This window comes from Mytilus trossulus, chromosome 3, assembly GCF_036588685.1.
Source record: "Mytilus trossulus isolate FHL-02 chromosome 3, PNRI_Mtr1.1.1.hap1, whole genome shotgun sequence".
In the NCBI taxonomy this organism is placed as follows: Eukaryota; Metazoa; Mollusca; class Bivalvia; order Mytilida; family Mytilidae; genus Mytilus; species Mytilus trossulus.
In genome coordinates, this window is record NC_086375.1 from 42,004,233 (window position 1) to 42,030,906 (window position 26,674).

The window sequence follows — 26,674 nt, forward strand, 5'->3', positions numbered from 1 at the left end:
CCCAAAAGTATTTTCACACTTTATAAGCAAGCTTGGTCGAGGGCATTCATGTCCTAAGACGAATTCTTCTTTTTTTTAATACATGTACTTTTCAAATAGGCATACATTTTGTACAAACATTCTATATTAATATACTAGACATCATGAAACAGTTTAAAACTGTGACTAAACATAATTACAACAGTTTTCTGAAAAACAAATCATGTACCATTCATCTTCTTACTCTTGCTTTAAGACAAATTCCTTGATCCTTTAGGTACCTAATTGTTCATTTAATTACCAAGAGTTGGTTTCATTTTGAAGAGCTCATAGGCATTCACATGAACTCAATTTAGAGATATCAAATGTATACATTTTGGTGGCTTCATTATTTTTATATAGTTATGTGAAATAAGCTTTTTATTTCGAGTGAGTTTGTTAAGCTTGAAATCTATATATTAGTTTTATTGTGATAGCAGTACACGCTAGAATTACCCACAGAAATGTGAAGGCACACCATATACACACTTTATATTTTATTCACAATGGATCAGATTTATTACTTTACTTTGAAAAAAATTTTGTTATTAGTTTTACTCTATCATGTTTTTAATTATGTCTCGCCTGCTTCCAAGGCACAGTAGATCTTAAATTCAAATTTCTGTGTAAGTTCAAGGTCAATAGTTTATTAGAGTCTCACCACATACAAACAAGTATATAGACACAATATGACATTTAATGCACAATATAAAATTCATTCTTAAAAGAACTATGAGAGACTGTAAATCAAAACTTTTAAAACAGCTTTTTCATTATAAAAATACCATGTTTTACTGTCTGATAAATGGTGTTTGCTTTAGTGTTTGGCAGGTAATTTTACAAATGTTTGCAGCAATCCTAGGCAAAACAATGGGTTCTGCAGAAGCCATCATGAATTTTGTTTTTATGGATTGTAAAGAAAATAGATCCAAACACTTGCATTAGACAAAAAAAATCAAGGCTAGTAGTGTTATGTCTGCATAAGCCAAATAACTATACACGATCAAACATATTTTCACAATCATTTGGTGTACTCCTATTTGTATTGTCTAATGATCTAAGTATTGACACCTAAAAAATCAAAACTAGCAAAAGATTTTTTATATTTTTTAATTCTTTTTCGTCAATTTTATTATTGAGTATTCACATCAACATATCTTTTTGTCAATGTTCACTATATATCAATGCAAAAGAGAATATATGACTTTAAACAGCAAAGTGATATTTTTTTTCAGTTCGCTGCCTGCAGATCCGACCACACCAATATTACATTATCATCACATCACCCCTGTAGATATTAGAAATTATCATGTCCTTAGAACGGATGTTCCTGAAGTCAAATATGAAAAAACTAAATATATAAAATATATGAAGAGAGAGATGACATACTGGCAGGTAAGATAAAATGTTATGTCAGATCAGCAACATTTTTTACTGGAAAAAAGATAAAGGTTCTTCTAGTCTTGAATATTTCAATATAGTTTACTATCAATTTTAATCATAAGAAATTTGGAGAAGCAGCTACACCACTGTGATGTGAAAATGACTTCAAAGTAAAATATATTTCCTTTTGGCATGTTAAAATGTTATAAGAGCTAACTTGGATTTTTAGATGATTTCTTGGTTGTTGATGGACACAACTAGTGTAAATGAATTTGAGGTTACAAGGCTAGCCATCTGGAAAAGTACAATTTATATTGAAAAAATTTAAAATTATATTTTATGACTGAACATCTAAGCAAAAGATATGTTGTTTCATGTATGCTTCATAACTTGTATGAGCAACACACTGTAAAGCAAAGTGTTTTTTTTTAAATCATTGTTTAACTGTAAAAATGATACAACTTTTTTCTCAAATAAGTTATTAAATATGTGTACTGCAAACTGCATTTGAAACTCACCTGTGCAAACTAATTTATATAAAATATTGAAATGAGGTATGAGTTTAAATTGTTTTTGAGTAATCTTTTTGTAAATCAGAATCCTTAATAATTAAAGATGTGGTATGATTGCCAATGAGACAACTCTCCACAAGAGACCATATCACACAGAAATTAACAACTATAGGTCACAGTTATAGTTATAGTGGTTGTTATTATTGCATTATGTTAAATTATTCAAAACTGACTTTCTACTTATTTCAGAAAATGATTCCAGTTATTTCAGAAAAGAGTTTAGCAAAACGTTGTAAAGGTATCTCTTGTTGTTCAGCCTCACCTAATGGAAAGTTCATTGTTTTTGGTACAGTCCATGGTAAGTGCATTTTTCATTAAAATAAAAAGATTATTGTTTTTTATGCCCCATTTATGAACATTATGTTTCCTTGTCTGTGTGTCTGTATGTCTGTCGAAGCGTTCACTCATCGGACTGTCTCGCTTCAGGATAAAGTTTTCAGGTTAAAGTTTTTGGTCGATGTAGTTTTTGATGTAGTTGAAATCCAATCAACGAAACTAAGTGCACATGTGCCCTGTGATATGATTTTTCTAATTTAAATGCCAAATTAGAGATTTTACCCAATTTTCACGGTCCACTGAACAAATAAAATGATAGTGCGGATGGATCATTTGTGTACTGGGGACACATTCTTGTTTATACAATCTGTTGTACAGTAGTGCTTCTTTCTATTGAAATGAAAAGAAAAATGCAATCATTATGTATTGGGATATTTCTTTTAGGAAATTGTAAAACATGGGACCCTAAAATTGAACATGCCACATATTAAAAATGTCAGTAGAGCTGAGGGCTCATTATTTGTTTCGATTGATAATATAATTTTTGCACATATTTTGGAATATAATATGAAATGTATTTTGTTTTGACAGGTGATTGTATAATATTTTTCACTCAGTCTAATCCTTGGCGACCTGTCAGGGTTATTGTCAACGATTCTTCAAAAGACGATCCAATAGTCAATATATCATGGTCATTAGATAGTTCACGTCTCATCACAATCAATAGATCTGTAAGTTATTACTTGATTTCTAAGTGAATTTGTTCAATTTTGTTTTTGGTTTTGATTCACCATTTTAATGTGATAATTTGTTTTTTGAAAGTGACATCTTCAATTAAATTCAAATTCATTTAGAAGTCTGTAGGGGGTAAATCTTTTCTCCTAAATACCTTTTATGAAAGTTATTTAGTTGTGATATTAAGAATCGTCTTTTGTACAGACTGCAATTTTGTAATGATAAACCCATCTTAAGAAAACCATTACAAATTTATTTCAATTTTTGATTTCTTATACATTGTTAGCAGTAGCTTTTTGTTCATTGAGTATTTTTTTCTGACTTCAATTGTTAATCAGCCAGCCAGGTTTAAATATGAAATAACAAAAATGAATGAACCAGAATCTATTTGTATAGTTATAATCTTGTATGATATATTTTAGGGTTCGCTTCAAGTTTGGGCATACTCTGGTGCAGACACTGTGCAATCAGATGCTAAAAAAATAGGGATATCATCAGATGAAAATAATGTAGCCCCTCCACATCTAGATATTCTCATAGGCATGGATATGGGACATGGTGACTTTGTATTTCAACAAGGTATGTAATAGTTATTAATTTTTTGGCGTTCGTTCATTCTACCGTTCCTTTGTCCATCCATCTGTCCCGCTTCAGATAAAAGTTTTTGGTCAAGGTAGTTTTTGATGAAGTTGAAGTCCAAACAACTTGAAACGTAGTACACATGTTCCCTACAATATCATCTTTCTAATTTTAATGGCAAATTAGACTTTTTATCCCAATTTCACTGTCCACTGCACATAAAAAATGACAGTGCGAGTGGGGCATCCCTGTACTGTGAAGACATTCTTGGTTTTTTTCTAACAGGGATAGATGCTGAAATCGTAAATATTAACATGTGACTCTAAGTAAACTTAAAGTAGTGTTTCCTGAATCAAGTCATTTCACATGATAAGTTCTGATTTCAGCTGCCAACAATATTGTAGAGTTTTAGATAATGGACCAATTGCAAACAATGAAAAAAATTGAGAACTTTATATGTTCTGACCCAATCTTTATGAATGCCTTGAAAGCCTGTGCTAACTTGTTACATGTGATTTAAGATGGAATGCAGCAAGAATTGAATGAGCATTTATTATCCTTTATACAGGTCCTCATGCTAAACAACAGACAATAGATGGTAACTATGGTCCTGCCATGGCAACCTTTTTTCCTACCTTTACATTTTTTGGAGATCAAGTAAGTGAAAACATATTTAACAGCAAAATCTCACTTTGAATAATAATGTTAGAAACCCCTTAAAAACAAATAAATGTAACAGCTTTTCCAGAGTTATTGTAATGGATGGTATGCAGGCCAAATATCATTATCACACAATAAATTTCTAAATAAAATTAAATGAAAACTGGTCACTTCCAACCCCTTTATTATTATTTTCAGACTAAACATTCAATTATTTTAAGGATTTACAAATTGTTCCTGTAACTTGATAGATAGAGGTTTATTGTAATTTTGTTATCCTTTGAATAAAAGCTATGAAGTTTCAGTTCTTTGATTATAAAATGAATATATATAAGGTTATTTCAGGAACACAGAAATCAGGAACATTATTTTTTGTACTTCAACTTTATGGGTATCGCTCCTGATTGACTAATTTTAAAAGTCTTTGATGTTACCAGCCACACATTAACCAGAACTTCAGTACTTGTATGATTTAAATGAAGCATGTTCATTTATTAATAATTTCCAGTTCAATTGAACTTGTTTAAAAAATCCTTACAAAAACACTTTTACTTACAACTATATAACATGATTCTTGATTTTATTCGTGATATTTTCTTATCTTTGTAGAGTCAGACTTGTATTGCAATAGGTAATGGAGATATATTAAAGAGTGACTTTGATGTTCCTCTCAATGCTCCACCTGATAAAGCAGATTACGAATACGAACCAGCACCTGTCATACTTAATCCTATTATAAAGGTGAGATTTTTTTTTATATTTAGATATCAGATTTAGAGAATTAGTTGCAAACAAGACAACTCTCTACAAGAGACCAAATGACACAGAAATTAACAGCTATAGGCCATAGTATAACATTCAACAATGAGCAAAAGTCCATACCACATAGTCAGCTATAAAAGGCCTTAACATCACATATGTAAACCAATTCAAATGAGAAAACTAAAGGCCTAATAATGTACAAAACAATGAATAAAAAATAAGTAACACAGCAACAAACGACAACCACTGAATAACAGGTTATTGACTTGGTACAGACACATACATACAGAATGTGGCAGGGTTCACCATGTTAGCAGTTGACATCAGACATGGCCAGGTACTGAGGTACAGGTCTGAGAGTTCTCACAGGTTAAGATTGACAGCTAGTTCAAAGCCAATAACAACTAATAAAAAAACATGCATTTAAGCACATTATTAATGGAAATGAGCCCCTTATCATCATGTATGTATGTTTCCATCATATTTCCTCAGATATTAAAATTCTATGCTACTGTTGAACACATTTAGATTCAAAACCAGCCAATCTAAAAGAACAATCTTCTACTTTATAATATTATTGTGTTGTTGAATATCTATAGTTATCGCATCAGTTATTCAACAAAGTTTTAATTTACAGGATAGCAACACAAAAGGGAATAGGATAGGAAATGGACTTGATGCTGAATTGTTACGATACCATCAAACCAAAGTCATATTTCTTGGATTTTCTAACAATATTAATGATTTAATTACAATGGATGATAAGGGATATATTGCTATATGGAAATATGATGTGTAAGTCAACTTAAGTTGTTAGAGGAGATATTTATACCCCCGCTTTCAAAAAAGGGGGGTATACTGTTTTACCTCTGTCTGTCAGTCCGTCAGTCAGTCCATCTGTCCGTCAGTCCGTCCGTCTGTCCGTCAGTCCGTCCGTCAGTCCGTCCGTCTATCCCATGAAACTTTCGTCACATTTTTCTCAGGAACTACACATCCACCCTTTCTGTAATTTGGTATCAACATTTATATATGTCAGCCATACCGTGTGATGCGTTTTCAGATTCATCATTCATCGACTTCCTGTTACCCGAACACTTGTATGATTTTACACATGATAGCCAAGTTGAAAATTTTCGTCACATTTTTCTCAGGAACTACAATACAAGGATTTCTGAAATTTGGTTTCAGGATTTATATAAGTCAGCTATACTGTGTGATGCGTTTTCAGATTCATCACTCGTCAACTTCCGGTTTACCGAACACTTGCATATTTTTACACTATTAATATTATCCACTTGCGGCGGGGGTATCATCAGTGAGCATTAGCTCGCAGTTTCACGTGTTTATTATCAGTTTATTTTAATGTGTTTTAGAGACTGAATAAAATTTGAATGGCTGAGTAGAAAGTGAAAGGTTACATTGTATTCTTTGAAGATTTTTTAAAAGAGATATACAGCATATTTGTATAAAAGAACATGTGGGGTATACACTTAAGAGACAGCAACCTTAAAGGCACACAAAAAAACAAAAGACATTTGGATCTCAATGTATGTGACTGGTACTGAATTGAGAATGAATTATTAAATTGAGTTAAACAAAAGTTGAAGTAATTTTGAGAACATCTTTGATACTATATGATTATCTTCTGTGCAGTATTTTATTTAGATTTTTTTATGAAAGAGTCAATACATGTGGCCTGTGATTATTTTGAGAAGTTTAACATAAAATGATCCAACTAAGAATTGCAAAAAAAAATTGTGATCATAATGACTTTACAAAATTTGTGATGCCCCATCTAGGCATAATGTTTTCGTTCTGTGCATTTATTCATTCTTTCATCCATCCCTTTGTCCATCTATTCCACTTCAGTTTTAAAGATTTTGGTCAAAGTAGTTTTTGATGAAGTTAGGTCCAATCAACTTGAAACTGAGTACACATGTTTCCTATCATATGATCTTTCTTATTTTAATGCCAAATAAGAGGTTTGACCCCAATGTCACAGTCCACTGGTACTGAACATATAAAATTAGTCTTTTCTGCTTCAGGTTAAAGTTTTTTGTCAAGGTAGTTCTTGATGAAGTTGAAGTCCAATCAACTTTAAACTCAGTACACATGTTCCCTATGATGTGATACTTCTAATTTCAATACAAAATTAAAGAGTTTTGACCCCACAGTCCATACATAGAAAATGAGTCTGTCCCACTTCAGGTTAAAGTTTTTGGCCACGGTAGTTTATGATAAATATAAAGTCCAATCAACTTGAAACTGTGTACACATGTTTCCTATGATTTGATCTTCCTAATTTGATGCCAAAAAAATTGTTTTGACCTCAATTTCACAGACCACGGAACATATAAAATGAGTCTGTCATGTTTTACATTAAAGATTTTGGTCAATGTAGTTTTTGATGAAGTTGAAGTCCAATCAACTTGAACTGAGTACACATGTTTCCTATGATTTTATCTTTCTAATTTTAAAGCTAAATTAGAGTTTTGACCCTAATTTCATGGTCCACTGAACATATATAGAAAACGATAGTGAGAGTTTGGATCCATGTACTATGGAAATATTCTTGTTATCCTTTATTTTTATACTTTCAAGATGATTTTAAGACCATTAATATTTGTTTTTCAGAAAACAGATAGAAGGTGTAGGCTGGATAATACCATATAAAAAGTATCAGTTATCACCATATAAACTACTGTATGATCCTGTTGATGATAAACAACCAAAGGTTTGAAATCCTTGCAATGTCATGTAACTTTCTGCCAAGAATGATAATTTATCTTTACAAATAAATTTTCGAAGATTCTTTGACTATTAATGACGTTAAAATACTAAATCCCTGTGATGTGTTTTAGTCGATTTTAGTCTCTGATGCATGATTTTTTACTATTAATTGGTTTTGGCTTTTAACTAGCTGTCAGTAACTGCGAGTACTCTCAAATCGTATTTTCTTGTTAATTCGACCTGTTGATACTGTTTATAATGCTTTTTTGTCATTTTTTTTATTTATATGGATCTTGGCTGTATACCAGCTTTGATTATTTGTAATATCTTCAATTTTTCACTTATTCTTACAACATTTGTATAAACTTCAAGATTATAAAAAACCGGTTTTTTTCTAAAGTGTACATTGATTGGTTAAATATTTCTCAGTGTGTTTGAATTTATTTGATAGCCTTTTGGTCATGACTGTTTGTCTCTAATATTTAATTAACTGTGCATTTGTATTCAGATATCGCAGATCAAATTTATTCGTTCTTTGTGTAATCATACGTTTTTTGATTGAGTTAAGTCTGCTAATTGATATTTTATCGTATGTTTTTATATGTTGTGATGTTATGCTATTGTTTCAGAAAAAGGGAGAAGGTTTGGGCCCATTAAAACGTTTAATCCCGCTGCAAATGTTTGCACCTGTCCTAAGTCAGGAATCTGATGTACAGTAGTTGTCGTTTGTTTATGTAATATATACCTGTTTCTCGTTTCTCGTTTTGTTTATATAGATTAGACCGTTGGTTTTCCCGTTTGAATGGTTTTACACTAGTAATTTTGGGGCCCTTTATAGCTTGTTGTTCGGTGTGAGCCAAGGCTCCGTGTTGAAGGCCGTACTTTAACCTATAATGGTTTAATTTTTAAATTGTTATTTGGATGGAGAGTTGTCTCATTGGCACTCACACCACATCTTCCTATATCTATATAAAGATTAAAAATAGTTTATCACATATTTTGTACTGATATGTGCGTTTATGCATGGCCAATAATAGCCATAGTCAAGGTTAATTATCAGCCCTCGGGCCGATATCGATATCAGCCCTCGAAATCCATATCAAGCCCCAGAGTTTTACTTCCGGTAACCTGTCAATCAAAGACTATTTGTAAACAAGTTGAACACAATGAAAAGAAATTGAGAAAGTTACGAATCTGCTGTAGAAGTAAAAATCAAAGGGGAAATCACAAAAGTGTTAGTAAAATTTTGACGTCATAAAGAATTTAGAAAATATATGAAGCCACACTGGAATGAGTAGCGATATAGGATTCTTCTTAAGCATTTTTTAACATTTGTAATGTAACACTTTAAAGTTGTTTAATATTTGCAATTCTTAGAATTTATATTTTTATTGTAGATTATTTCTGAAACTTTTCACAAAACGTTGTTTACCTACTGTGATACGACCTTTTTTTTAACTCACAGTGATTCATTATTTTTTTCGTAAACATCTTTTTGATTTTTGAAGAAATATCAAACATAATTTGATGTAAGCTATTTGTTTTCTCTTGCTTAAAAATATGTGATAAATAGATTATTACATGTCATTTTTCATATGGTCAATGGTATCAGCCCACGACCCATATCAAGCCCTCTGGCTTGATATGGGAGTCTAGGGCTGATACCAGGGCCATATGGAAAATGCCATGTAATAATCTATAAATAGTTATTTCAGTCTAGATTGGTGAAGCAAAAATGTGTGTTGTCATTGTGTTTTTGATAATTGACCTGTTTATTTCTTATGTCCACATTTTATTGTAGATATTGCAGTAGATTTCAATAAAAAAAAATCAGTACATAAATACATTATATATAATAAAAAAATATGTATCTGTGGTATTATTGCCATGGAAACTGCTTTTCACCATAATTCACATAAACAGTTTTATAATGTGATCAAGAGGATTTTCCGTAGCAAAACATCTTCCATGCCATACTTACACAATGGAATGAGCAAGTTGTGAACACTTGTGTAGAAGTAGCTTTCTAGAATTAGTTCTAGTTTTGTTTTCAGTTTTCTTTTGATTTTTTGAAGAAATTCACTATCAATTGGCAAAAGAACATGCTCAACATCATGCCATTAATACAACTTAGAACTTCTCTCCTAAATGACTACTTGAAATATTGTTAAGGACTCTGAAATTAATGTTGGTTACTGTATGTACTACATTATAAGAAATTTCTAGCATGTCACAATTATATAAAACAATTGTATGTTGTGCAATTGATTAAAATGTTTAAACTAATAAGAATTGCTTTGCATTTACACATGTCTATATACATTTCAGCTTGTATTCACTGATAAAACTGTACCTGGGCAAAGACCTAGAACCAGACAAGAGATTGCACAACAAAGAGAAATGAGTAGGTATTATGAAGTTACTTTCTAAAAACATATTTTGTTAGAAATAATACAGTTATAAGGGTAAACCACAAAAAGCATAAACCACATTCAGCTCTGTTTACCCAAAAGCTTCTATTTACTTTCTGTTCAACATTTATCAGAAAAAAAACTTCTTCTTTTCTTGTTTTACTTTTAAACAGCATATTGTCAATTTTTTAACATTCCAATTTACGGTAGCCATTTCATATTATCTGATGGAAAAGACTTCATATGTCTATTTGACTTGTGTCTAATCCATTTTTGTTATGTTAAAACTTTTATCCAATGCTTTCTTATTTGTGATCTAATTTTAGTGGCAAATACAATAGACAATATGATGTTGGGAGACCCATGGGATATAGAATTACTGGAAAACAGAACTATCAGGGTAAGTATAATAAATAATGCAATAAAATGAGAAAAAGAAATATAGTATTTTTTTGAAATGACACCATTTGGTTGTGAAGCATTTCAAAAGTTTAAGTTGAAGCTATAAATGTTGTTTTTTGTAAAAGTATTAACTATTTATTTAAACAAGAAGATTTTTTATTTCAGTAAACTAAGATTGATGCATATTGTGTGTTAAAAGTCAGATCATCTTGTAGGCATACAGGTTACCCTATAAAATGTATTATATAACTTGGATTTAAATGTAAAATAACATAAGACTGCATAAAAAAGTCTTATTTATGTTTTTCTTCTTTTTCAGTCCAGTACTTATATACCGTCTGGTAAAATAAAGGAATCTGGTGCTATATTTCACATTGTAATGAGACATGTGGAGGATAACACACTCTCTTCTTATGTAACAAGAGCATATAAACCTCTTGAGGTAAGATGTGTAAATGTCATGACTCTTTTTATTAAATCGTATTGTAAATAGGTAGTCTATTAGTTGTTTTGTTGATAAGCTGATAATGCTTACCATTATAAAGATATTACTGAATTTAAATGTTAAAGTTTCCAAAATTGAGGAATGTGACTTTTTGTTCATAGTTTTTTAACAACTTCAATTCTGTCCCGATTTTCGAAAGTTCTGTCTATTGTCAAACAATACTGTAAATAACTGAAATATCTTAAAATTTTGTTTGACATCAAGAAGGGTAAAAACCTTGATTTCAATCTAGTTTTGTGTCAATAAACCAGTATAACTCCTTTCAACAACACAGTTCTACAGAATTTGGGTACACTAACCTCTACACTTCTACATTGAAGTAAGAGATGCATGACGTTGCTTCTCAGAAACAGATGCAGAAGTTTAATCATACAGCATTATGTTTGTAGACTTTCCAAACTACCAACGACTTAAGCTCTTCCATTTGGGACTAAGGTTCTGTATTTCTTTGTAAGGTTTTGGTTATAAAATATTTTGTAAACTATTTATACTCATTTTTCAGTTGGAATATACTAAATTAATTGGTGCTAAGCAAACTGTCAAAGGTGATGCTATGGTTATAGGAATGCTGTTCAAATCTTATCCTCCTAAAGGTTTGTATATATAAGAAGATGTGGTATGAGTGCAAATGAGACAACTCTCCATCCATATCAAGATTTGTGAAAGAAAACAGTTATATGTCAAAGTACAGTCTTTAGCATGAAGCCTTGGCTCACACCAAACAGCAAGCCACTAAGGGCTAAAAAAATGACTAATGTTAAACCATTCAAACAGGAAAAAAGTATATATTTTTATTAAATCTCCAGAATATGTATTTCACAGAAAGTTTTATAGTACTCTGTAAAAAAATCTCCTTAACCTACGTTTCATAGAAAAGTCAGAACGTTGAAATTAATACCAATTAATCAAAGATAGACAAGACAGCAACTTGGCTTTAATAAGGATGTTCACTATGTTAATTATTAATTGGTAAACAAATCTTGTATATTGCCATGGTTTCAGAACCTTGAATATGTTTGAGAATTGCCTTTGTATTACTGAACTGTATATAGTGAGTTCTTTTCATAACTATTTTATGTTAAACAAACAATAAACAAAAATTGTAAGACTTGAAATTTTGTCTTGCATTTTTTTCAAGAATACTGCACTATGTTTAATATTGTAGAGCCACATTTAACCCTTGTTATATTTGATTACAACACCATGGAGCTAAGAGATTTTAGAAGAGATGTATATTTGTCAGAAGGAGAATATTCAGAACTTTTAAAAGATGATAACAAAGTGTCCTTTGATGTAAGTATATAACAAATGGGCCTGTGCTTCTGTAATGGTACACAGTTGTGAACAACTTTTTATAGAAAATACTTAGTCAATGAAAAACATTTCTTTCAAATTTTTGAATGATCCACCTAGGATAGAAAGGGGCATATTGTGTTCTATATATGTGGCAGTGTGTTTGTTTAGTAGTCATGTTAAAGTTTTTAGTTATGATTATAAACAGTGGAGTTGTGGTCAATTCAGCTTGAAACATTTTACAAATATGCATTTATGATGAGAATTTTTTAAAACATATGCCGTATTAGGAATTTTATCTAGATTTGGAGGTTTGCTGAACATGGAATTGTGATAAAATTAAATCATCACATTCTCAAGAATTAAGATTAACTGTGAGGTGGTTTTACCCATAAGCCATGGTCACTATAATAGAAAATTAGTTTACATGTTCATTTACCTTTCAGGTTTAAAATGTTTGCCAATTAAATTTTTGATCCAGAGTGGACAACATTGTTTAATACATATTTTTAGCTCACCTGGCCCGAAGGGCCAAGTGAGCTTTTCTCATCACTTGGCGTCCGGCGTCCGGCGTCGTCCTGCGTTAACTTTTACAAAAATCTTCTCCTCTGAAACTACTGGGCCAAATTTAACCAAACTTGGCCACAATCATCATTGGGGTATCTAGTTTAAAAATTGTGTCCGGTGACCCCGCCAACTAACCAAGATGGCCGCCATGGCTATAAATAGAACATAGGGGTAAAATGCAGTTTTTGGCTTATAACTCATCAACCAAAGCATTTAGGGCAAATCTGACATGGTGAAATATTGTTAATCAGGTTAAGATCTATCTGCCCTGAAATTTTCAGATGAATCTGACATTCCGTTGTTAGGTTGCTGCCCCTGAATTGGTAATTTTAAGGAAATTTTGTTGTTTTTGGTTATTATCTTGAATATTATTTCAGATAGAGATAAACTGTGGAAAGCAATTATGTTCAGCAAAGTAAGATCTACAAATAAGTCAACATGACCAAAATGATCAGTTGACCACTTTAGGAGTTATTGCCCTTTATAGTCAATTTTTAACCATTTTTCGTAAATCTTAGTAATCTTTTAGAAAAATCTTCTCCTCTGAAACTGCTGAGCCAAATTATTTGAAACTTGGCCACAATCATCATTGGGGTATCTAGTTTAAAAATTGTGTCCGGTGACCCCGCCAACTAACCAAGATGACCGCCATGGCTATAAATAGAACATAGGGGTAAAATGCAGTTTTTGGCTTATAACTCAAAAACCAAAGCATTTAGAGCAAATCTGAAATTGGGTAAAATTGTTAATCAGGTGAAGATCTATCTGCCCTGAAATTTTCAGATGAATTGGACAACCTGTTTTTGGGTTGCGGCCCCTGAATTGGTAATTTTAAGGAAATTTTGCTGTTTTTGGTTATTATATTGAATATTATTATAGATATAGGTAAACTGTAAACAGCAATAATGTTCAGCAAGGTCAGATTTACAAATAAGTCAACATGACCAAAATGGTCAGTTGACCTCTTTAGGAGTTATTGCCCTTTAAAGTCAATTTTTAACCATTTTTCGTAAATTTTATATATCTTTTACTAAAATCTTCTTCTCTGAAACTGCTGTGCCAAATTGATCCAAACTTGGCCACAATCATCTTTGGGGTTTCTTGTTTAAAAAATGTGTCCGGTGACCTGGCCATCAAACCAAGATGGCCGCCACGGCTAAAAATAGAACATAGGGGTAAAATGCAGTTTTTGGCTTATAACTCAAAAACCAAATAATTTAGAGAAAATCTGACATGAAGTAAAATTGTTAATCAGGTCAAGATCTATCTGCCCTGAAATTTTCAGATGAATTGGACAACCTGTTTTTGGGTTGCGGCCCCTGAATTGGTAATTTTAAGGAAATTTTGCTGTTTTCTATTGAATATTATTATAGATATAGGTAAACTGTAAACAGCAATAATGTTCAGCAAAGTAAGATCTACAAATAAGTCAACATGAACGAAATGGTCAATTGACCCCTGTAGGAGTTATTGACCTTTGTAGTCAAATTTCAATCTGCTTCCTTTGTTTAATATTCACATAGACCAAGGTGAGCAACACAGGCTCTTTAGAGCCTCTAGTTTATTTTGGAACATTTAAAAAAAAAAAATCAAGTGTTTTATTTTAATTGGAATCCCAGGAAACTGTGTTTGTATTTTACACACACATATGTTAATTTCCAGGTTTCAAGAGTATTTGGTCCAACAGGTTCAGAGCATTTATTCCTTCTAGTAAGAGGTGTTCTGAGAGTTATCTCCCTTACCACTGGAAGACAAATGGTAAAACAGGAAGAAGTTACTGGAAGATTTACAAGTACTTTTATTTTATTATTAAGGCAGCTGTTTAAAACCCCATCTTTTAATAAACATTCTTTATTCCATTCTTCCTGACCTTAAATGGATTAAAACTGTTTTGGATTGATAACTGCAATTTCAGGTCTTCCATTTTAGAGTTATGTCCCCTTGAATTTATCAAATTATTTAATTTTGTTGATCAAATGTATCTAACTTTTTATAGTTAAATGGTTTACCAGTTAAGTTATTGAACCTTATTAGTATGACATCAGTTGCCCTTATTTGGCATTCAATACAGTAAGGAAGTCAAAATTGATATTTCTATAACACATAAATGATGATTGATTACAATATAGTCTCTAACGTTTATATTTTAAATATTCACTGGTAAAACTGAATGATAACACCTCATATTTAATTTACAGATTTTCAGGGTTGTGTGATAGACTTTGAACACTTAGAGTTACCCACTAATGCAGAAGTTACAGCTGTCAGCACGGCTAATCATTTGTTTGCTGTTTTTTATGATGATGTAGGTATTTTCAATCATATTGTCAGAGAAATATTCACCTCATATGGTTACAACTATAGCAAGCCATCAGTTCCAAATATTCCTGTAATACTTTTTGACTTGCTGCAATTTTAGAGACCCTCAACTCCATGCAGATTTTAGATAATTAATTTTATTTCCAGAATTAAGAGTGTAACATATCAGTCAGCCTTTAGTTTCTTTGGAATCCATACTGAATATGTTGCACCATCACCTCTTTCACCTTTCATTTACTTAAGTGCATTGTATAAGTGAAAAAAATATAGAATTGGAGTCTTTTTACTAAACTTAAAGTTATTTATAGGCAACCAAAATCTATGCTTGTTGCACTCTTTAAAAGCTCAGAATATGAAATATCCATAATTTTTACGGACAACTGCATTATTTCAAAGAACGTTCTGTTTCAGAAAACTACAACTTATCACATTGTAAAGTTTGAAGATGAGAATACAGATGAAGATAGAAGAGACATGTGGGAAACTTACTCTAAAATGTGAGTAGTTGAAAAGGAGGCAACATTATCTGAACAGCGATTAATTGACGACAGTTTGAATCAGGGCTTCCAAAATTTTTCTGAGCCAGCTGGACATTTTATATCTGATCAGAATTTCAATCCCTAAGACAAAGTCACAAAAGGCAATTATGGTAATCAGATTGCCATCCCAATGATTGACATTAGATTAAAAACGATATTAAACTTTACTTTGATATGAATTTGATGTTCTGACATAAACTGTTAAAATTGGCATTGCATCATTCAAAGTGTGCACATCAATGTGCTCATATCTGCATTAGACTCTTTTTTTGTGCAAAATGACGTTGTCTAGAACTTTATTTTTCGTTTTTTTAAAGTCACATTTTTCAAAACCGGATGTTGACTTGACATTGGTAAAACATGGACCATAAACGGCTACGTAAAATCTGTGTACGTTTACATAGCACGACTGAGCTAATAAGATCTTTCCACGTTATTTCTTCAAGAAAATACTTGGAATGAACGTTAGATACAGGTATCAATGATAGTTTTAGCATTTTTGAAGAAATGTAGGATGCATAATTGAATTTCCCACCTGTGCACATGCGCACACGTGTTCTTGTTCATACAACGTAGTTCTGACAATTCATTTAAAACCTTTTTAAATGTTTTATCAAATCATGTTTATAAATGTTTTTATTATAAATTTTAAATCAGTAACATACAAACTGCTGAAATGTACGAAAATGATTGTGAATGGAACAATTAATTTATACGATGTCCGGTACTGAAAATATACCTGTCACCTGCACAGGTAGTTTTCACTGTCCAATAACTCATTAGCCTTGATTAAAATTAGAAAGTATTGAAGTAGGGGTTGTTTTGATAGTCATTAATCATCATGTCACTTTTATGACTGGAAATGTATGGCTGTTAATGGCAAAAGGTTGGGTCAAAAAGATCGTGAATTTATATGTTAAAATGACCGAAAAAGTCTTTGAAACTAAAAAGTAGATGACCGTTTCATGCTTTGCCCAGCTGGACTTTTACTGGACATTATACAAATGACCGGAATATATGACCATTTTGGAAGCCTTGGTTTGAATATCGCTTTGAAAAAGAATTGGAAATATTGTCATTAGATCACCTGGCCCGAAGGGCCAAGTGAGCTTTTCTCATCACTTGGCGTCCGTTGTCGTCGTCCGTCGTCTGTCGTCGTTAACTTTTACAAAAATCTTCTCCTCTGAAACTACTGGGCCAAATTTAATCAAACTTGGCCACAATCATCATTGGGGTATCTAGTTTAAAAAATGTGTCCGACAACCGGCCAACCATCCAAGATGGCCGCCATAGCTAAAAATAGAACATAGGGGTAAGATGCAGTTTTTGGCTTATAACTCAAAAAACAAAGCATTTAGAGCAAATCTGACGGGGGGTAAAAATTGTTTTTCAGGTCAAGATCTATTTGCTTTAAATTTTTCAGATGAATCAGACAACCCCTTGTTAGGTTGCTGCCCTTGAATTGGTAATTTTAAGGAAATTTTGCTGTTTTTGGTTAATATCTTGAATATTATTACAGATAGAGATAAACTGTAAACAGCAATATTATTCAGCTGAGTTAGATTTACAAACAAGTCAATATGACCAAAATGGTCAATTGACCTCCTAAGGAGTTATTGCCCTGTATAGTCAAATTTTAACAATTTTCATAAAATTTGTAAATTTTCACTATCATTTTCCACTGAAACTAACTGGACCAAGTTCATTATAGATACAGATAATTGTAAGCAGCAAGAATGTTTAGTAAAGTAAGATCTACAAACACATCACTATCACCAAAACACAATTTTGTCATGAATCCATCTGTGTCCTTTGTTTAATATTCACATAGACCAAGGTGAGCGACACAGGCTCTTTAGAGCCTCTAGTTTATTTTAGCTATGACAGGTGAAAACTTTAAAGGTGAAATGCATTTATTTTCTGATACATTGTATATGTAAACTAAATGTTGTTCCCTTAACAGTATTTTTGTTACATAATCTTCAACTTATTTTCATAGTTTAATAATTGGAAAGTTAGGCTTAGATTTTAGTATATTGAAGACCACTTTGTTACACGATTTAATTTTTATAGAACTGTTTTGAAGTATGACATGAATTTATAGATGGCACTAATTTGTTAGAACATAAATTAATTGTATACGAGTACAGAGGTTATCAAAATTCCAACATTATACAAATCAGTTTTAAGTGAATATGAAGTCCGTAAAAATGTAAAATTTAGAAATGCATGTCTTATTTAAACATTGGAGGAATTACACAACATCAATTTATTTACATTTTTAGAGTAAGACACAGAACAGTGCCAGTAGAACTACGTGTTGACACATATAGACACAAAGGCTTACATCACGGGGAAGATGAAAGTGACGATATACAGCACCCAGCTGTCATGCTGCGTTCAATCATACTGGAAACTATGGATAATGCTTTACAGGCTTCTGTTAAAAAGAAGTATAGCCCAAAGATGAAAGAAGGACTACAAATCTATGACAAGATTTTAAACTACGAAATGCTAGAGACTCTGGTATGTTTTAAAGATAGCGGTAGTTGAAGAATTTGATTTTAGCAGCAAATCAAGGGTGATATCCTTACCATTAATATGAATGAAATCTTATGTGGGGGTCCTTCTAAGGAGACAGAAACCCAGAAATACATGTTAACTAAAGCATGTCAAATGTTCCAGACCATAATGACTGTTTGCTTACATTTTGATGTTGATGTTTATTGTTTTGGTGGAGGCTAGGATGTGTTAGGTTGCTGTTTAATTGACCTATACTAAACAGTGCCTGAAATGGCCGGTCGCCCACTCGCCTCAGGCGACCACTTTTATGTCAGGGCGATCAGAAGTTCTCAAAAGACAAGTAATTACTGGCCCAAAATAAAACGTCTGGGCGACTGCCCTACACTTCCTCTAAAATTCAAATTATCGTAATTTAAAAAAACAAAAATCATTACTTTAATCATGTAAAGAATTGAAGGTTTTCCTGAGCTGCTCTCCCGTAAAAAAAACAATGGAAGACAACTCTTGATTAACTAGACATTTGTGACAACTCGGCCCATCGTAAACTCGGTCCTGGACAGTAAATTATGATTACTTGGCTAGTTATCGTCCTATAATCTGGTCCGTGTTGTTCAAGGTCGAGTTGTCTAAAACTTTACCGAAACGTATTTGTAACGGACGTACTGATTGGTCAAAGTGAATATACTCGACCAATGATAATGAAGTTAGAAAATATAGCCGAGGTCGTAATACGGCACAACTAAAATAAATATGACCCAGTTGAAAATCTGCTGGTCGTTTTTGAAAAGAAGTGGAGGAGAATAGTAGAAGCCAGTGATCCCGCCTGCCCTTGGTGCATTAACCCCCGCCTTTCTGCCGTCCATGGCAAAATAATGGCCCCCTCTTACTTTTCAAAAGATAATGCATGTGTTTACGTATCATAGCAAATTCAAATTCAAATAAAAATAAACAAAAAATATATTAAAATTAAATTTTAAACAATTTAAAAGGCATACATAGTTTGACTAAATTAGTAAACAAGTTAAACGTTTTGTTTTATAACCATGAGTATGGAATTTAAAGAAGAACCAAAGTCATTTGAATTTGATCATAACAAGATTACACCACTTCCTGTTTTATTTCTTGTATTAATAATCCTCCTTACATAGGAGCACTTATCAAATGTTTTTATTTTTTTAACCATAATGGAGAAAAAAATAACTGCTTATACCTTCTATAACATATGCAATGTATTGTTGCATCAATATAATATGGTAATCTCTTGTATCACCTGTTATATTTATAAAACTCCCTACTAAGGAGCACTTTGGTGTACACTTCTTAATACTTTTTTGTAACAATTTGAATGATTTTAAGTAAGGTAACCTTCAATAACATGAATACTATATGTCATGTAGCTCATCTTTCAGAACTACTTGGTTATTCTTATAGACTTGTATAATTAAGTTAATTATATATATAAAAAAAATGAATTTTCTAAGGCTTCTTTTCCTGATCAGAGGTAAGTAGTCTTACAATTTCTTTGCATTTTTCTTGAAAGATACATGTATGAACAAAATAGAAGAAAAAGACATTTTCAAGAGTTTTGCCCTTGGAAGACATGCAGACCTTGGCTGCAGGTATCTGCTGAGGCAATGACCTGTACCTAGTGTACAGATTTACACGAAGCACCAAACAAGTACTTCTTTGTGTTTTTTCTTTGGTTTTTACTATAAAATTTGTCAAAAATATTTGGGCTGGCACTATATCATTAGGGCCAGTAATCCTGAAATTTTACTTGCCCAAAAAAAAATTTTCGGGCCAGCCTTTGGCTGGCCCTCATTTCAGGCACTGCTAAACATCTCATTTTATTCATGTTTGAAATTATTCAATGTATTGACTGAATATTTATCCCAACATATTTCATCAAAATCAAACATCATGAAAGTTGAAGAATTATTTAAAATACATTATTTTCCTGTCTGTTAAGAAGTAAAAAGTATTAATAGATTTTTATTTATTTTCAGGTTGAAGATGAGAAGCTCCTGTAGAGATTCATACAGATACAATTGTGTGTGTCGTTTACTATATATCAAACATGAACAGTGGAGTGTTATGAGTTAAAAACAACTATAAATGATCGCATATCTATACCACCAAGCCAAAATCAGTTGTCTGGCATCCATTTTCACAATCTTTTGCTTAAATATTTCTTGACATCAGTAGGTGATTTTGTAGGTCAGCTGGACAGTGTTCAATACTGTCAGTGGGAGATTACATTAGATCTGACACTCTGTTGTAGGATAGTGATGATCAAATCATGGAAATTTTTAAAGATGGTAGAATATACAAAACCATTGCTGTTAATGTATGAGACTGAGATTCAGGTGCCAAAGATTCTTGTTGCTTTGCTTAATTTGAATTCTTAATAATTACATTTAAGTGCTATTTTTTTTTTATTGTTACAAGTGCTATTTCATTCAAGGAAGGCTTAAATGTTATAGTGCTGTAACAAAAGATGCCTACTTAAAAGTCAACAATTACCTGTCCTTCCCATTAGTAATATGTTTGTCTCATTTTATTTCAAAGATTTTTTTTCAAATATTGATTTTGTTTCAACTCAATATGGCCTTATGCTTTACCCTTATCAATGTGTCAATATGTCTACATTGTTATGATGTCTATTATTTAACTAGATTGAAATAGGTTGATGAAAAAAATAAAAATCAATGATAATTGAAAAAGTGATTAGGCACCATTCATCACAGACCAAGTTTGAATTTTACATATTTCACAATTGTTGTTATTCCCGTTGTATGTGTAAAATGTAATATAACGAATCATTTTTCTTCCAACCCTGCCTCAATGTGTTCAGACATTGTATATGTCACAGAAAAGTGCAGGATCTATGATCACTTATGAGATTTGTTGAGATTCAACATTTAATTTATGTAACATATATATTTATATTCCCTTCCTAAGGGATGTAGCAGTTTTAAAGGAGAAAATATTTTTAACGTATTTCATGGAATAAACCTGTTGCATTTTATTGTTTTGAATGTTATTATAGATTAATCATATTGTGCCATTAATTTATAATGTCATATTATATTATATTTCATTGAATATTAACCATAAATTTTGTTTTATATTGTGACTCTTTTCATATTTGACTTCAGGGGACTTAAAACAATAAATATTTTAGCATTATCATTCCATTATAATCATGTTATTTGTAAAACTGTGATGAATTATTTATATTTAAATACAAATTTTATATATTTGATACTTTGTTATGTATTTTTAAATAAAATATGAATTATGAGTTAGTTTTTAATTCTTCTTAAAATGATTTAAGGTGGTGTCAGTACAATCAAGATTTGTTTTTATTATCCCTGTACAAAAAATGTATTGCCAGAGTCCAAAAATCTTCATGGCTAGAATCTTTTAACTGCAAAACCAGTATAAAAGTTATCAAAGGTACCAGGATCATAATTTAATACGACAGACACACGTTTGTCTACACAAGACTCATCAGTGATGCTCAGATCAAAATAGTTATAAAGCTAAACAAGTTTAAGGTTGAAAAGCAGGACCCAAAATTCTGAAAAGTTGTGCCAAATAGGCTTAAGGCAAGCTATTCCTGGGGTAAGAAAATCATTAGTTTTTCAAAAAATTCAAAGTTGTTAACAGAAAATTTATAAAATGACCATATAATTAATATATTCGTGTCAACATCAAAGTGCTGACTACTGCAGTCGTAAGATAGTGTTAAGAATTTTTATCTCAAATTCCCACTACAAAGTATGAATTCTTTCACACAGATGCAGATGATATCGATATATATTTACATATACTATTACTAGTATTCATCTTCAAAGGGGAGGTTACATAATAGAACTGCAATACTAGACCCCGTCACTTTCCCTGTGCTAAAAATGATATTCACCGAAAATATCTTAAGGTTTTTGTCAAGCCTGCAACTTTTGTCGCAGAAAGCTCGACATAGGGATAGTGATGTGGCGGTGGCGGTGTTAGCTCACTTCTTAAGAGCTTTATATTTTAGAAGGTGGGAGACCTGGATACTTCATACTTTGTATATGGATGCCTCATGTTACGAAGTTTCCGTCAGTCACCTGTCAAATGTCCTTGACCTCATTTTCATGGTTCAGTGCCAACTTGAAAAAAAAGTTATGATTTTTTGTAATTTGTAATGTTAAATTCTCTCTTATTATAAGTAATAGGATAACTATATTTGTTATGTGCGTACCTTGTAAGGTCCTCTTGCCTGTCAGACAGTTTTCACTTGACCTCGACCGCATTTCATGGATCAGTGAACAAGGTTAAGTTTTGGTGGTCAAGTCCATATCTAAGATACTATAAGCAATAGGTCTAGTATATTCGGTGTATGGAAGCACTGTAAGGTGTACATGTCCAACTGGCAGGTGTCATCTGACCTTGACCTCATTTTCATGGTTCAGTGGTTATAGTTAAGTTTTTGTGTTTTGGTCTGTTTTTCTTATACTGTATGCAATATGTCTTCTACATTTTGTGTATGGAATGGTTGTAAGGTGTATGGGTCTACCTGGCAGGTGTCGTATGACCTTGACCTCATTTTCAGTGCTCAGTGGTCAAAGTTTTTTTTTAGTTTTGGCCTTTTTTTCTAATACTATATATGCAATAGGTCAACTATATTTGGTGTATAGAAATATTTTATGATCTACATATCAGTCGCGCAGGTTTTATTTGACCTTAACCTCATTTTTTACGGTTCATTGCTCAGTGTTAATCTTTGGTGTTTTGGTCAGTTTTTCTTAAACTATAAGCAATAAGTCATTTTTATTTGTTGTATGGGAGAATTGTTAGCTATACATGCCTACCTGGCATGGTTCATCTGACCTTGACCTCATTTTCATGGTTCAAAGGTCAATGTTAAGTTTTCTTGGTTTATGTTAAGTTTATGTGACAGTTGTAATAAAGCACTATTATTAGGACTATCAAAATAATATCAATGATTAGTAAAGAAAGTGAGACATTTCAGTGTGTGCACTCTTGTTTTCTTATGCTAGAGAATGTTGAACACAAAGGAATTTGCATGAGTTAAAATTTTAAATCTATTATAAATAATTCCTCTAAAAGTTAGGCATGTAATAATATTAAGAGTACCAATTTTTCTTTGCCAAATGCTCAAATTGAAAAGTAATGTCTCTTCACTCTTCTGGAATGTTTGATCTGAAAACATTTGATAATCCAAAAACTTAAAAATCAAAAAGGTATAGTCAAAGCCAGACAAGGAATCAGAGCTTTGAATAAGAGAGATATATTCCTTTGTTTGAAACAATTTCCGAAACTTTGAAACAGCACATTTGAATGACACAATATTTCCATTTTCTTGCCATGGACACAAAACGGGTAATTCCTTTGGGACTAACAGTCCACAAGTAGAGGTATTAACTCAGTGGTAGTAATAATATTAATGGTACTATTTTCTGTTCTAGATGTAGATACAGGAAGATGTGGTGTGAGTGCCAATGAGACAACTATACATAGTGTCTCTTTAGTGAGGCTGAAATACTCGAAAATCTCAAAACTTATTAAAAACATGGAGCTTATAAGCCATTTAAAGGATAAAAGGATAAGCTAAACCTGAGCAAGGAATATAACAGCTGTGCGTGAGGGCAATGTATTCCATAATTTTCAATATTATGTCAATGTGGACTTGAATTTCTCTTGTAATAGACTATTATGTCACTTCAAAGGAGACCGTGTTTTCCTTTCACGTGGTCTTTCGGTGCCATGGTAATTTGTTACTATATTGCTTGAATTTGAAGATATATGAATTTGCTTTCTGGTGGATGTGATGACTCAAAATTGTATTTCAAGATTGTTTCCTGGATGCTAAAAGTATAAGAAATTTGTCTGAAAACGACATTGATTTCTTCATATTAAACGACTTGTTTTGAACACATAAGTGTTCAGTGTCAATAATCATTTGGATGCATGTCATATCATTAAAATTGAGAATGGAAATGGGGAATGTGTCAAAAAAAAGTAAAATCACAAAAATACTGAACTCAGAGGAAAATCAATTTGGACAGTCCATAATCACATGGCAAAATCAAAAAACAAAACGCATCAAAAACGAATGGACAAGAACTGTCATATTCCTGACTTGGTACAGGCATTTTCAAATGTAGAAAATGGTGGATTAAACCTGGTTCTATAGCGCTAACCCTCTCACTTTAATAACAGTCTCATCAAATTCCGCTACATTTACATGATGCGTTAAATAAACAGTCACAATTAATAAAATATTCAAAATATGGGTACATCAGTCATCATCGTATAACAATTTTAAAAGGAACAATTTAACAGGACACAAAAACATCTACTAAAGAGACAACAACCCGACATCGTTGATTACACACCGATCCCTTCCTTTTGATCTATCTAATTATAAAATAAATGACTGTCTATTATTCCAATGTTTGTTCAAACTGCAAAACAAAGTTGCATCTGGGGCCATGCATGTTTTCGTTTTTGTAATCTGCATCAGTACTTATAACGACTGGCCTAGCTTTCACAAGATACATATATGTTGATAAAAGGAAAAGTCAAACACATTTTGTTTCCTTATTCAGTCTTCTCCATGAATGTCTACTTTCAGCCTCAGTATTCCTCTCAAACGGGACAGATTATCTTTAGCCAATGGTACTCAGTCTGTCTCTCAAAGGGGCAAAATTACCTTCAGTCAATGGCACTCATTATTTCTCTCAAAGGGGCAGATTACCTTCAGCCAATGGCACTCAGTTTTTCTCTCAAAGGAGCAGATTACCTTCAGCCAATGGTACTCTCAGTTTTCCTCTCACACGGACAGATTACCTTCAGCCAATGGTACTATCAGTTTTCCACTCAAACAGGACAGATTACCTTCAGCCAATGGTACTCAATTTTTTTCTCAAACGGAACAGACTATACCTTCAGCCAATGGTACTCAGTTTTTCTCTCAAACGGGACAGATTATACCTTCAGCCAATGCATATGGTACTCAGTTTTTCTCTCAAAGAGGCATCTGCATACCTTTTTATATGGGTGGTTTGTTTTTCATTTTGTAAAACTTCTAATTACCAAGATTCTTTTCATTTCAAAACTTGTGGCAAGCTGAACATTTATGCTACACTGGGGGTTAGAATGGCCTCCCATCGATCATACACAGCCATATGGCTGGTCTTTACTTGAGTAACTTTTGACTAAACTGCACAAATCATTCAATGCCAAGGTTTCTTACGCGGTGAATAAGGTTCCAACAACTTTTTTTTAATCTGTACAATTTCCTTAAAAGTTTCTCTTGGAAGGTATGCTGGACATAGAGATGTTAGTGGTTTTATGCAGTTAAGCTGCCTTGTAGTAGCACCCTATATATATATGTGTATACTCTTGTTGATCATGATGTTTTATATTAGCTTATTATTAGTACAATAGAGCATGCATAGCCTTTTGTTACGGTGTCTTGTTTGTAATGCGTCCCATTTTAGATCTTCTAACATCTTTGTTCTTTGTTTGACACACCCTGGTGTGCGTGATGTGTAGTCATCATAGACACATCAAGCTCTCCTCTGTATGGGTTCTAGTGTGTTGATGCTTGGTTGGTTGGTTGGGTCCCATATGGTAGAATAAAATTGAGAATGGAAATGGGGAATGTGTCAAAGAGACAACAACCCGACCAAATAAAAAAACAACAGCAGAAGGTCACCAACAGGTCTTCAATGTAGCGAGAAATTCCCGCAACCGGAGGCGTCCTTCAGCTGGCCCCTAAACAAATATATACTAGTTCAGTGATAATGAACGCCATACTAATTTCAAAATTGTACACAAGAAACTAAAATTAAAATAATACATGACTAACAAAGGCCAGAGACTCCTGACTTGGGACAGGCGCAAAAATGCGGCGGGGTTAAACCTGTTTGTGAGATCTCAACCCTCCCCCTATACCTCTAACCAATGTAGAAAAGTAAACGCATAACAATACGCACTTTAAAATTCAGTTCAAGAGAAGTCCGAATCTGATGTCAGAAGATGTAACCAAAGAAAATAAACAAAATGACAATAATACATAAATAACAACAGAGTACTAGCAGTAAACTGACATGCCAGCTCCAGACTTCAATTAAACTGACTGAAAGATTATGATTTCATCATATGAACATCAGGCACAATCATTCCCGTTAGGGGTTTAGTATCATACCATCATAACATATATGAGAAGAACATACTCTATGACAGGTCGCACGAGAGTTGTATAGCCGGCAGTCTTTATTTTCCTTGGACATTCTTTAATATTTCGTTTAACAAACCCGAATGTTCGGTTACCCTTTGCTGTAACGTTCTGGATATGTTTGTTCCATGAGAGATTATTTGATA

At 32.4% G+C, this 26,674-nt stretch overlaps 1 protein-coding gene across 1 annotated transcript in view; it reads left to right on the top strand.

Moving 5' to 3' along the window:
- Positions 1 to 20,954, top strand: part of LOC134711504 (uncharacterized) — a 38,146-nt gene extending 17,192 nt beyond the window's left edge. The window contains exons 13-30 of the mRNA XM_063572131.1: positions 1,254 to 1,413; positions 2,163 to 2,271; positions 2,841 to 2,980; positions 3,407 to 3,563; positions 4,132 to 4,220; positions 4,833 to 4,964; positions 5,623 to 5,780; positions 7,620 to 7,719; positions 10,044 to 10,119; positions 10,453 to 10,526; positions 10,848 to 10,970; positions 11,536 to 11,626; positions 12,199 to 12,326; positions 14,556 to 14,685; positions 15,092 to 15,198; positions 15,624 to 15,709; positions 18,037 to 18,277; positions 20,281 to 20,954. Of these exons, the coding sequence (XP_063428201.1) occupies positions 1,254 to 1,413; positions 2,163 to 2,271; positions 2,841 to 2,980; positions 3,407 to 3,563; positions 4,132 to 4,220; positions 4,833 to 4,964; positions 5,623 to 5,780; positions 7,620 to 7,719; positions 10,044 to 10,119; positions 10,453 to 10,526; positions 10,848 to 10,970; positions 11,536 to 11,626; positions 12,199 to 12,326; positions 14,556 to 14,685; positions 15,092 to 15,198; positions 15,624 to 15,709; positions 18,037 to 18,277; positions 20,281 to 20,304 (2,125 nt within the window). The 3' untranslated portion in view covers positions 20,305 to 20,954. The remainder of the gene's footprint in view (positions 1 to 1,253; positions 1,414 to 2,162; positions 2,272 to 2,840; positions 2,981 to 3,406; positions 3,564 to 4,131; positions 4,221 to 4,832; positions 4,965 to 5,622; positions 5,781 to 7,619; positions 7,720 to 10,043; positions 10,120 to 10,452; positions 10,527 to 10,847; positions 10,971 to 11,535; positions 11,627 to 12,198; positions 12,327 to 14,555; positions 14,686 to 15,091; positions 15,199 to 15,623; positions 15,710 to 18,036; positions 18,278 to 20,280) is intronic.
- The last annotated feature ends 5,720 nt before the right edge of the window (positions 20,955 to 26,674 follow it).